At 37.9% G+C, this 13,965-nt stretch overlaps 1 protein-coding gene across 6 annotated transcripts in view; it reads right to left on the bottom strand.

The window, feature by feature from the left end:
- LOC131682547 (PH and SEC7 domain-containing protein) overlaps positions 1–13,965 on the bottom strand; it is a 205,462-nt gene that overhangs the window by 37,257 nt on the left and 154,240 nt on the right. Inside the window, exon 1 of one of the 6 annotated variants that reach the window (XM_058964150.1) lies at positions 13,149–13,580. The exons of the other annotated variants lie outside the window; for them this stretch is intronic. Within the exon in view, the coding sequence (XP_058820133.1) occupies positions 13,149–13,181 (33 nt within the window). The 5' untranslated portion in view covers positions 13,182–13,580. Of the gene's footprint in view, positions 1–13,148; positions 13,581–13,965 lie in introns of those variants that run through there. 6 annotated transcript variants of the gene reach the window in all.

Below are 13,965 nucleotides of genomic sequence, written 5' to 3'. Positions count from 1 at the left end.
CCGCGTAAAAAAAACCTGAGTGTATACCCGAAAAAATACGAACAAATTTTGTATTTTACCGAGTTCAAAGTATTATTACCAACCTACCTACTAAATGATTACCGATCAAAAAAAAATATTCAATGCTTCGAATCGAATTTTTCATTCGATCTTTTCAGTTTGATTTTTGACATCAATTTATTAAAAAAAATCGCTTTTATTCTCAAGATACCTAGCAGATATATTCGCTTAACTTTCGACGAACTCAAGACTCTTGCAAAAAAACATCAAACAATCTTTTTCTCCCGGGAATAAAAACATGAAGAGGGAAGTGTAAGAATCCCGGGAAATAAACTCCCGTAATGAAATTTTAAACCTGTTTACGCCTCCCGAAGTCGTGCAGTGCACTGAGTTGAACTGCCCATGATCGCATAGTTGTCTCATTTTCAATGGGTTTTCCTATCTTTATGGGACTGATTTGCGATCATGGGCAGTGCACAACGCTATGAAAATCAGGTAAAATCATCTTAGAACTATAAGTGATCGCCTAGATGTAGATATTACAACGGTCAAGCCTTTTTGACGTTTAGTAGGCACTTCAACCTTTTGAAACATAAATTGGTTGCGAAGTTTGCATTTCGATTTTGTCTCTTCAGAATCCAACATTAACTTGGTACCAGGACTAAGCTATCCGACAAAACAAAAAACCCATAATATCCCCGTGGTCATGGTCCAATTTCAGCCCCACTGCATGGTGCTTGGGTAGTTTTTTTGAATCCATTTACAGTCTCCATGGTCCGGTTGATCCCATATAAAAACCATATTTTGGTGTATTTATGGATTAGTGAGACCATTTTATGTTGTTTGGATGGTTGTGAAACTTGACACGGATCATATTTATGGTGCTGGTAAGGGGATGAGTATCCTTTAGAATATGCTCGAGTAGCACCGGATTGACCCTAATTCCAAAAACAAAGACAATTATTTGTGTTTCTGAGCAAACTCCTAGTCAAGCGTGATATCCCGCAAGAAAATCACATCACCCTTGACTAGGGGTTTGCTCCAGGAACACAAATAGTGTCTACGTTTTTTGGAGTTAGCGTCAATTTGGCGCTAGCTTAGTCATGGTACTAATTATGATGAGATTATGATGAGACAAATGAAATTGAAAAAAAGGCTCTCAAAGCCTTCAATGAAGTAGCCAATTGCTAACATTCTTATTGGAAGCCCAATTAGAACGTTGTAAGATTGTGTGAAACATATCGAATTCTTCAAATATGAAATACATGCGTAACTGAAGAAAAATTTGGACCTGAAAAATAGAATAAAAAATATGTACATTATATTGAGAAAAAATGTACGTTTTACCGAGGATACGTTATATCAAGGATACGTTATATCGAAGATTACTTGCAGTGCGTCTCTATCTAGATTGATTAAAAAGTTAATATTTTTATCTTAGTAAAATTAGAACCACCCCAACTGTTTTTTAACAAAAAGAAGGGGCTCACAAACTATGAAAACTTTTTTCAAAGTCAGAATAAAGTTTAGTTAAAGTAAAAATTTAAAATTGTTGCCAAATTTGCAATCTGGGCCACTAAGCAGTGCAGTGAAGCAAACGAACAAATCGTTCCTATCTACATTCTACTTGTACTATAAGCAAGCAAAGTTATCAAAAAATAGCAGTCGTCCAAGTAAGTGTAAACAATTGAGCATCATTACGTTCGTCGTTGCGTTAACAATCGTTAACCAATTTTTTTGAAAATTGTCTTGGTTTTCGCAATTTTGTTTTAAAATAACATTGCGCATTTAAGAGTTAAAACCCGGAGAAATGGTCTAGTAGATATTTCAACCGGCGTTCGTGTCGTGAGAATGGGTGGGAAGAAAACTTTACCTTCTTACCTGACCTTTAATTACGAGATCAAAAGTGTTTGCAATTTTCAAACCACGTTGTGCACATATGAAGGACTGTCTCCACCGTGACAACTCTGTAACAAAAAAGACACTACGGTATTCGTTACAGTGTTTCAAAGATTGGAAACAGCTGGGGGCCCGAATTAGATCATATACCCCTATATAATAATCGGAGCGAAATTTGTGGCATTGTCCTCTGGTGATCTGCGCCGATTTTGATCAATTCTGCAGGAGAAACTCGAAATATATATTTTATAAGATAAGTTTCGGCCTTTAACTACAGTTTCGAATGAAATTCTCTACCGACTTCAGCTGGTTCTTTGTTAAAAAACAGATAACCACCTGAAATGGCGCATTCCAACATCGTTCCTACTGCCACAGCAAAAAAAAAATAAAAACAACGGAGAAGCAATGCAACTTGTACAACTTTCGATGTAGTATAATGAATTACAATTAGAAGCAGCACAACACGGAGTAAAAATTTTATCTGCTTGTTGTATGTAAAATATAACAGGAAAATAGTTTTACAACTGCAGCCAGACCTCACTGTGATGATGGTGGTGGTAGTGGTGGAAACACGCACAGTGGAAGTCGATAGATACAGACTAGCTTCCACCGTGTAAAAAATGCTAGAGCACATGTTCCCACCATACTAACTACTACTGCCGCTAACGATACATACATTAAACACCTTGAACAACTATTCCTCAAATGGAATTGGCATAGAAGAAGTGTGTCACTGAGAGTGAAAAAACGTGAGGAATTTTTGCAGATCTGTTCCCTGCAGCGGGCGGGCGGCGGAGCACTAGCATTGGCTAGCTTTCGAACCATGTTTAGTAGTAGAATGTGGACCTACAACAGTTAATATCGAAGGGTCGGTCATGTAACAAACGAGCGGTATGTTTTTCATTTGGGCTGGGAAACGTGAAACATTGCTATCGGGTGTAGAGTATGATTATGAATGGTCATTTTTTTATTATACTGGGTGTACATTGGAGCGCCCAAAGTCAATCCGTTTTTAGTGTCCATCTCCCGGTTATGCCGGATTACAAATGCGTCGGTATTTTGAAGCTAGGAATTGTTTCTTTAATGCGCCAAATGGTTTAATCCAGTTTCATCGGTTTTTTCGTCTGACTTAGTCGGCAAATGCCCGAGCGTCAACCGAAATGCAAATAAATTGATACTGCATGAATGTGCTAATGTGTGTAAACTTGTTGTAGAAATGGAAGTGCAGTACATTTTTTTCCAAAATTCAAGTGATGCATACATGCTTAACGCATATTATGCAATACACAAACAACCCGATGATTTGGTATGGATGATATGAAAACTAAGGGAACATACGGTATCACATATTTAACATGAATGTTTTACAGTGAGGACTTAATTATAGTTACTGTTACTTTTCGATATTTGTTTTATTTTATTATGCTAATATAACTAATATATTTGTATAATAAAATATTTAGGGTTTTTTTATTTTTTGCCGGGAAAATAAATAAAAATGATTGAGGAAGAAGTAGCTGGTTTTTAATTTATTTTTTATTAAGTACAAATTAAGTACAAATGGTGTTATGGTGATTCCGTGATTGGTTAATACCCTAAACGTTATTTTTGCAATATGATCCAGACAAAATCCATCATACATTGTCGAAGTGGAATCCCCACCTGGCTCGAAACCATGCAAATATATGCAAAACTGCACATATTACGCCACCTTTTGGGCAGCTTCGTGTAACTTCAAAACAAAACGAGAAAAAACAACACCTCACCAGACTTAACCAGTCGGCGGCAGTTCGTCTTCGCTAGCCAGCAGGTAATCACTACCACCAACGAAAAGCCCAGGTGATGCGATGGGTGGTAGTGGTTTGGTTCAGTTCCCTGGACAATCGTGGTAGACTACTACCCAACATCGACAACTGAGCTGGCTGTGTATTGGCACGCGCAGGGGAGCCTTGCCTTTGACTGTCCATGAACTAAGGTGTGGGAAATAAATTTACACTTTTTTATCTTTGTTTGTCTTCGGAGCCCAATGCTCTTGCGCCGGTTATGAACTCCTCAACCCGCCTAGTGGTATGTGTGGGTGGATTTGGCGGATAAAGAAATTGTGTACAGTTGTTTTTTTTCGACTGGTGGGTGGGGGTATTTTGCAGAAGAGTAGTTACAGGGTGTGAATTGATGAAACGAAAACAAGTTTTTGGGCCGGTCCGATTCGATTGAAAAATAGTGATTGGCAAAGTGAAAGATCAAATTCGGATTTTCGTCATGGAAATATTCGTGAAGTAATCTTAAGGGTAAACCGGAATGCTCCGCCATTGACGAAGTGTCAGACCCAATTTGAAAAAGCTATCGTGACAACATCGCCTTACTCGCTGCACAAAGCAAACCGTTGTTGGGCGGACTTTGATTTTTCGTAAATGATAGAGTATCATGAATAACTTTTAAGTCTACTGCCCATAAAAGCATAAGAGTCCCATATTGAAAAACAACAAGCCGAGAAAAACACTATTGAAGATTTATATTCTCATTGAGCCTAATGGATGGGACAACCATGTTCTGGTTTTTTTTCGGTATTTTCATAACAAACCTGGTAATTTTATTTGTTCATTGTGATTCAGTGGTGATACAGAATACAATCCAGCAGATAACTCATTTTCGTCATAAATCCATATGGGACTCTTATGCTTTTATAGGCAGTCTATGGGTTATCATTTAATATTCTTACCAACATATCGCTGGTATCTTGGATTTGAATATTTCTGAAGAATATCACAAAGGGATCATCCATAAATGACGTAGCATTTTTTGAGTGATTTTTAACACCCCCTCCCCCATCGTAGCATTTCGTCACAAACCTCTAAATACCCCCTGGTAATTACGTAGCTTAACGGTAACCCAACCCCCCCCCCCCCTTGTCACCGTTCCAAATAAAAAAAAATAAAAAACGATGTTAGTTAAGTGAAACGAATAAGATTGTCGTGACACTCCTATTCCCCTTTTAAAAAGCTACGTAGCATGACATGACACCCCTGTCGTCACGCATCATCACAAAATACAAAACTCCTCCCTCCCCCATATAATGCTACGTCACTTATGGATGATCCCAAAACGTGGAATTGTTATTCCAAAGCTTCGTTTTTTAATTTCAATTATAGAGATTTTAACCTTAAGGTCATTCGCCTCTTCGGGTTAGAAAAATCTTAGGAACCCTATGTGCGGGGTCGGGACTCGAACCCAGGTGCGCTGCGTACAAGGCAATCGATTTACCAATACGCTACGCCAACTCCCACCAAAGCTTCTCTTTGTACCTGTTATTAATCAACAAATTAATCAAAATTTGCACCATTTATTTAATTTTAGATCAGTTCCTAACCTCTAATAGCATACTATTCTTTTGACATCTTCCACAGCTAAAAATATTCCCAAAGGGGAAAAAACATTTTGGATTGAACCAATGTTTTTTGGTGTGAGAGAGCACAATACCTAACTTAAAGATAGTTTTTGACGTAACGAATTCTCCTCATCAGCAACTAGCATCAACTTGGGGTCAGTTAGCACCAAAATCGGACAGACTAGAACTTCTGTGCTTGACTTCCGAGAAATCATTCGAAACCTGCCAGATATTTAGGCGTCCATGCAAGACGTATGACCTCTTTGATCTAGGTAATGCCAATTTTGGTACCAGTTTAGATTTATTATTTGACTGATCCCAAGTTAGTAGTAAATTACTGATGAGGATAATTCGACACGTTAAAAAATAATCTTCTGCAGGATTTTAACATAACCAGAAAGTTATTTTGTATTTCTGAGCTCAACCCTTACGTCTAGTAAAAATGTTTCCCTATGTTTTAGTAGAGTCAAAATGGTTTAGGACTATAGTGTCACGGTGTCTCAGGTAGAAAATTTTATCACAAAAATCAGTACTGCTGAAGTATTCACTATTCGAATGCTTCGTGATTCGTTTTCATCTGAGTTTGAATTTGAAATGCTTTACCGAGGGGTCTAGAACATTTATTATTTTTTTAATCATTTTGATGATCAATTTTTTGAAACAGTTTTTCAATAAATACTTCTGTAATATCTCCCTTTTAGGAGATTCATACAAGATTTACCTTTAATTTTACTTCAATCTGGTTTCATCTTTTCATTCATTCATTCTTTTCTTTGAAAACTACGAGTTTTATTACGATCGAAGGAAATCCCCTCCGAAAACATATATTTTAGCAGTAAATTATATTTAAAGATTTCAGAAATATCCTAAATCGGCAGCAGGTTTCCGAAGATTCCAGCGAAATCTCAGAGAATTTTAGCAAAATTGAAAATATTTCTGGTGATTTCGGAATATTTTAGAAAGTTTCACAATACTCCAGAAGGTTTTTGTATATTGTAGAAATTCTAGATGACTTTAGAATATTTTTGAAGTCTTTTAGAAGATTTCAAATAATTTCAGATGCTTTCAGCGGATGTCGAAATCTTTCAGAAGCTTGTAATAGATTCTAGCAGATACCATCCGATTTTTGAAGATTTCAGATGGTTTCAGAAAATTTAAATTATTTTTGGCAAATTTCAAAAGATTTCAGAGAAGTTTAGAAATTTTTCGAAGATTTCAAAAAAAATCGGAATAAAACATTCAGCATTTTTCTTAAATATTGGAAGTTATTTTTTGTTTCGGAAGTATTTAGAATATTTCAAAAGATTTTAACAGTTTTTTTTATTCTCGTTTATTTTTCGTCGGCCTGAGTGTCAATCAATGACACTAGAGAGGTGACTTCACCATCTGGATTCCATATCGGTCGATCAACACATGACACATGGTCCGGGGCCAACGACCTAATTTCCTTTCCGAAGCAAGACGTGACCAAAGATTTTTCACCACAGAAAGTCTCTACGATCTCGGCTGGGATTGAACCCAGTTTGAGCGCTTGCCACTCAACCACCGGCGCCATCTATCAAAAGATTGTTTAATGACTTATATTTAAGCAGGGTTCCAGAAACGATTTTATAAGATTTTAGGAGATATCAGAATATTTCAGATAATTTTTGTAGGTGCACCTTCATTCAATCGCCGAGTATTTTATATATGTGGAACATCTCTGCAGTCAATTTTGTACAAAAATTTGTGGTGATGAAATGTGTACTGCTCTGATCGACAATGGCTAGAGTAGAACCAATCAATTTTCGGCAAGAGGTGTTAGACCGAACTCTCCGTTCCGACAAAGTTATCACATCATAAATAAATAATTTTGATCATTTCAATCTCTCATTAGATATCGTCTAATATCGTAATCCCAAATCTACAAATTGGGACCTCTACGAATAAGAATTGGCGATTAGGTTTCATGGGTATTTTTCAACGATTGAATCAGCAAATGACTTGGATGAAGTCGTGGATAAAACAAACTCACTCATAGTAGCAGCATAGCAAGCAGCCTTGCCGCTTCGGGTTATACGTACTTCTAGAGAAACCCATTGGTGGAATACCGAATTTGTTAGACACAAAAAGCTATGTAGAAGAGCTTGGAATGGCAGACGCAGGGACGGGTCGGAGGCATTTAAGTTGGCTCGAAAAGTATACCCTTCGGTCTTTTGAGCGAAGTGGTTGGAAATGCACATTACTTTAGCGTAGTGGGATTTCAATTTCCATTTCTAACGGTGGCAACATAACCTATGAGGAGGCAAAGAGCTTTAGCCCGATCAGTCTTACCGCCATCCCTCTCAAATTAGTGGAACGTTGTTCCCAGTGACCTTATACTTATAATCAACACATCTAGTCGACATCCAGGCGCTATGCATAGCGCAGATGAGTAGATTGTATACTTTTGAGGAAAATTCCAATCGATGTGGAATATATCAAGCAGTTTGTGCTGCGAATCACAACTATAGCGCACTTCACCTAGCGCAAGCGGACCACAACTTTAACTGTAGTCTACAGCCTATTGAAGAGAAGATTGCAGAATGGAAGCATAAAATTGTGCACAGTGAGAGATGAGTGAGTCGCATAAGCAAATGATGGTGGTCCTGCCAATCGCTACGACTAATGACTTTCCATCTGTTTGTATAAGACCGAGCATTCGTGACGTGGAATTTTTGTTGATGACCATGGAGTTTAGGCTTTCGGAAGTTGCATTTATCCAGTTCGAGCATGTCAGGCATTCAGTGCGCTTAACGTTTAACAAATTGCTTTAGGTCGAAAGATTCATTTTGCATAATAACATAAAGCACGTGCTTGTGTATGACAATACTAAAGTCAAGATCCCCATGAATATGGACGGTAGAAAAATCGAGGTTCGGCCAAATGATATGACACCCCACTCGCAGTGTTCATTAAAAAAATTGGAGAAGTGGAATCAAAGAGAACTTAATACGTACCAGTTATATGAGCATTATAGACAAACCTGCTGAAACTCATGGCAAATAAGAACCAATACACAGCCTACAACTACATTACGTGAACCCATCTAGTAGCGTGCCCTTGGCCGAATTGACCCCCGCCAACGGCGCCAAACCTGAACTACTTTATAAAATCATTGGAATGAATCATGAAAATTCGTTGAGCTATTTCCAGGCACATAATAATTTATTGTTCGAAAAGCGAACTGAAATAGATAGGCAATGTAAACACCAAGGGGGTGCAAAACTGATACTCCATGAAACAATTGGGAAAATTATCGCAAACTTTATCGCTCATTTTCTTAACTTCATAAAATGATAAATAGGACAGATTACATTCAATACCAGTAAAGCTGTTCTTAAAGCTACATAACAAAGATCGTGGAGTGAGCTTAATCGATTACGAGAACGCTTCAGATTCTCCGAGCACTGTTGTACGCGGGAGATGGTAATAGATGGAGACACTCCCACAGTAGACACGCTTTTCAGCATTCCTAATTTAAGAGTCCTCCTAACGATTCTCTGTGCACTTGCCACACCAGGCCTTTGCCATTCAAAATATTCGTTCACTGGAGCAAGGGGTCCTTGATACAAAAAATCCCGTGCTTCGGTAGTTCTATGCCAGAGAAACCCGAATCGATCACCACACCTACGATCTAAACTTTGTACGCGGGTACGTAGACGAGGTAATCTTTTATAAAATACTTATCGCCAGTAACCTCATTTGATTGCTTTTGGTTGGATATTATAGATGCTGAGCTTATTTTCGAAATCTTTAGAATACCTAGCGGATTAATAAATCAAATATGGTCCGACTTAGTTCAACGTGTATGATGTCCAATAGGAAGGAGTCTTCGATGACGAACTTGTGCGAAAACCGTTTTACCAACATCAGATTCTTTTTCAGGAGAGTTCATTTAAGCAGTCCTAGAATCTTGCGCAAAGTGAACACATTAAGAGTGCAAAGGAAGAGACAGAAATTACGGGAGATGTAAGAATTTGAAAGACGAGTCAGGAGGCAGTGAAGCACAAATGACCGCCTTTCTCTTCTTGATGTATGGCTGTATGTTTCCGTTAGAAAATGGCAATAAAAAGCTTTAACAGCAGCAGATCATGAAAGCATCGTTATTTTACACGCTTTTTTAAATGAAATGTCGTGATGGTATGTATGGTATGCACCATAATCAACAATCCACCTATCAGGTCACAGGTCTCAACAATTGTCTTCTCAGTGTACTGATGTTGATAAATGATGCAAATATTCAAATAAATTTTACGATTTTTTCTATGAGGGAGGCGGGTTGATTTCCCGAATAAATCGCCTGTTCAGTTAACCGATCTGCATATACATTCTCCCGAACAAATGCTCCGTTCATCGCATTAAAACACCTAGCGTCGAATGATTTCCACCCGTCCTCAAACACCGCAATGATGGTATTACAGAAAAATCAGCAGTAAGCTTATATTTCAAATTTTACAAAACTGCTTTATTGGTGCACCAAATTGATGGCTTTGCTCGAAATTGTGTGCCAAATTTCGGTTTTCTGCGTCATTTTCGAAAGATTGTTATACAACTTATGTTGTTTTCATTCTTGACCCCTGAAGTATTTCTTAAGGGGCATTGTAATAACTTGCCGGTTGTATTGTCGTACAGACACATAACATCATATTCATCGCAGCATATTGGATGAAAATGATGCTACCTGTGCAGGCCCGTAGCCATGCAGTTGTCCGGACTGTCAATTTGTGATCTAACGCTGGATGTCTACCGCCAGACGGCACGAGAGTGCAATGATGAAGTTTTTATTTTCATCTGTCAAAACACATTGGAAAGTAAATTTTGAATTTTATAAATTCAATCAATATTATAATTAAATGTTCTTTCTTCTAATGAAAAGTAATATTGATGAAGAAAATATGTTTCCTACCTCTCAAAAATATCCAGATGGTAATTTTTTTTTTTTACATCACTAAAACTTCGTTCTTCCGGGTTCAGTTTCTACTAAAATGATTGAAATCTCGATAGAAAACACGATAGTGGGCGAAAATCACTGGATTAAAGAGTGCAGGTGTTGACAGTCGAGATTATCCACTGATAAATCCAATTTCCAGGTAAACATTTTCCGTATTTAAAACAACCAACCTAGCCTCAACAATACAAAAATAGTTCCGGATCTCAATAATTCGCAATAAAATATCGAGTTCGACTGAATGTTTCGTTGTCAAACGAAAGCACGAGTGTTTTCTTATCACCTGCAATTAAATTTTTTGTGAAACAATGTAATGTTTATCTTAAAACAATTAGCATAGAATAACCATCCTATATCATCAATGCAAGAAAATATTTTCATCACCATTTGACTAGTACTGAAAATGAGATCTAGTTGGCGCATCGAGCGAAAAAGTTTCACGTTTGAGAGCCGACCAAGTGTGCCATTTCCACGTAAACAGCGCGGATAATGACATGGGCGACACAGATAGTAAGGAAGCAAATGCCTCCCCGCCTCATAAATAGATACTCGCGTGCACGAGATTTGATGGCCGACCATTAATAATTATATTTTTTTTTGTGCTTATTGTGTAAACTTATAAAAGATATACGGCTCCGTTAGGCGAACTCAATAAGTAGTCAACAACACAAATTTAAAAAAAGGTGATTTACGTGTGACATTTCTAGAACACGGAAGCATTTTCCCAGTTTCTCAAAAATGAAACACAAATTTTTGGAAATAGCGAAAATCGTATCCGATCACTAATCCGACCCTATTTCGTTTTGTTTTGACTACATTTTCGTTAAAACGTCACTCCACTTTGCGATGTAATGCAACAGGCCACAAAGTCGGTCCGGTGATTGGCACATGAGCTATGGAACCCACCGTTAGATGGCATCATCTTAGTAATAACATGGTGGAAATGCTAACACCTCAGTGGTCCGATTATTTTGACTGACATTGTAGATGATAAAAATGTAATAAGCGACTTTTAAAGTTCTTGTCGAAACAGGTAATTTTTCAACAAGAAATTAAAATAAATTGAGTAAAGGATAGAATAATCTGTTTTTTCTTTATATCCGTAAAACGTTTTAAACTATCTCAATTTGTAATGGTATTTACTATTCTCCTCGTCAGTAATTAGAGTTTCTGTGCATGCGGGACGTCACTAATGTTTCCAATATTGGATTTGACGTCTATCTGGTTGCCAAGTCAATCTTCAATGATACTGATGAGACAATGTCGAAATGCAAATTCCACGACTTATAATTTTGTGTCAAGAATGATCACACGCGATTTTTTTGCGCGGAGAAGGCAAACAATGTTATGTTAAATACTTTGTACTTGTTTATTGTTAACTCTATGGAAAAATAATCCATAAAAAACTTCAGCCTATCTCAAAATCGCACCACCGAAAAACTGTCCAAATATTAGCGGAACCAATTTTCGCAATTGAACCTCTTCGCAAATTGATCTATTTTCATCTAAACAGTTGATCAACAAATTCACAAGTTTTTATCGCTGTTGCTGACGGACACGGTTGAACGCTTCCCCTTTCCACTTCCGTCCGATTAACACTTTCCCAAAGTAGCATACCATTTGATAGATGATGACATTGATGGATTCTGCAATGTTGAAGTGTGAAATGGATATCGATATATTGTTTTCTGTTGGCCTTCGCGCTACCGGTGTTAAACTTTAACGAAGTAAGGACGCGCACATGCCAAGGGAAAAGGCAAAGACCAAAATAACCCAAATCAATTAGGCCTACTTTCAATTGCGAACATTTTGCAGCGTTGGTAAGTGTTGTTTTTTTCGGTACCTACTCGTTGGGATGGTTATAAATTATTCATGCTTGATTGCGTCTTAAATATTTCTTAACTGGGTCGGTTGAAAAGTTTTTCGATCGAATATCCCACAGGGATTGAGTATTTCAAAGAATTGTGTTAGGTTTAGTTGCTACCATACCGTTATCACTTAGTTTCTAATTCATTTGAAACCAGAAAGATAAATAATTGTTTTTAAATCGTTTTTCAATCTGGTAAGGGTGCAAAATGGGAATTTAAGTCAAAAGGACATAACTTTTCACTGTGCTAACTCATTATATGTGAATGAAATTCATTGTTTAGCGTATTACAAAATTATTAAGTTTATTCAAATTTTGCCAATCAAAGTTAATTAGAAACATTTCTTTATTTAACACGAGAATATATAGGAAATAGGAATTATAATTATTAGAATGATAAAAAATAAATGGCGAACCATGCGATCATTAACAAAGAACCGAATCAGTACTAGTTGTACAAGAGAGTAGTCACAAGAAAAACCGAGAGAATCACTAGAAAAATATTTTAGGCTAAATTTACAAAAAACGGTCCATCAATTTTTTGTAAATAGATAGGGTGATGAGCCTATTTGCACCATGTTTCTATTATCACCCTACCCATTTAAAGCCGTTGGTTAGAGCAGTGTCTGCCATCTTTGTTCAACGCATTGAGTCAAATGATAGCGCAACAATAGGGGCACCCGATTCGAGTTTTCATTGTGCTCAAACACGAGAATTTTACTGTTTTCAGCACATTTGTGTTATTATATTGGTTCTTAACAACGAAGCAAAGCGGTTCATGTCAATTTTTACGCATTCCATTGATTGTAAGGCAAGAAATTACCGAATTAGTGAGGCACCTTTCTTAGTATGGTGAAAATAGGCTCATCACCCTATCTGGGATCGCGTGGATCTGTGCTTAGCAAAGTTTTGTCAAGTTCCTTCTGAGCACATTGCCGGAAATTAAGTAAACAACCGGTTTCCCTTTACCTATCACTTTTACAAGCGAAACCACGACATCAATTTCGTATGAAGTATGAATCTCTTACCATGCGGGTACAAAACGATGACACGTCCAGCATTTTTCTCCAACACAATGTTTTCTACACAAACTTCGAAAAAACGTTCAAAATAATCCACCTGATGATGATTGCCGACCAAAATACGACCCCGCTCTCTGTTGCTAGGGGGCCACACATACACGAGCGCACGCACTTCACCGTCTCATCAATATCCACTTTCTCCGAGACGGAAGAAATCAGCTCCGCCCTTTCGCCCACATGTACCAACACTCAACTCGAAATCCAGAACTTTAGAGCACTCACAGCTCGTGCACGGCGCACGATCCCCCAATTAAAGAAATTCCTCACAGAACAGTCGGATCATGATGGGACCCGCAATTTTAGACAACTTCAAACTGACACGATCGGTCGGTCGGTCGGTGTCGATCCGCAAGCAAAAGTTTGCTGCCGAATGCACACACGGCAAACGAAACATTAAAACTGAACGCACGCTCGGGTAAACGGAAAGCGCGATTTGGGACAGTTGAATGTGTTTTTTTTTCTTGAGCGCGCGCGACCGCCGCAGGCATATTATCGCAATTCAGGTGAGGGCGATTGAGAGAGTGAGAGAAAGAGAGATAGCGAATTCGAAAACTATGTGCGTGGCATGGTTGCTAGGTACACAGCGCACCAACACTAGCTAGGGGACGCGATCAGCTGAACTGAACTGAAAACATTGCCGAGGGGTCCGACAGTGATTACTGGAGAAAATTTAGAATAAGGCGTAAGTAACATTGAGAGCCTCTCTTTTTTAATTTTCTCTTTCGATTATTAGGACGTCACTATAACACTTTGCACTAATTTT

This window comes from Topomyia yanbarensis, chromosome 1 (assembly GCF_030247195.1).
Source record: "Topomyia yanbarensis strain Yona2022 chromosome 1, ASM3024719v1, whole genome shotgun sequence".
In the NCBI taxonomy this organism is placed as follows: Eukaryota; Metazoa; Arthropoda; class Insecta; order Diptera; family Culicidae; genus Topomyia; species Topomyia yanbarensis.
The sequence above is the reverse complement of the archived record's forward strand: the minus strand, read 5'-3'. Positions and strand labels throughout refer to the sequence as shown.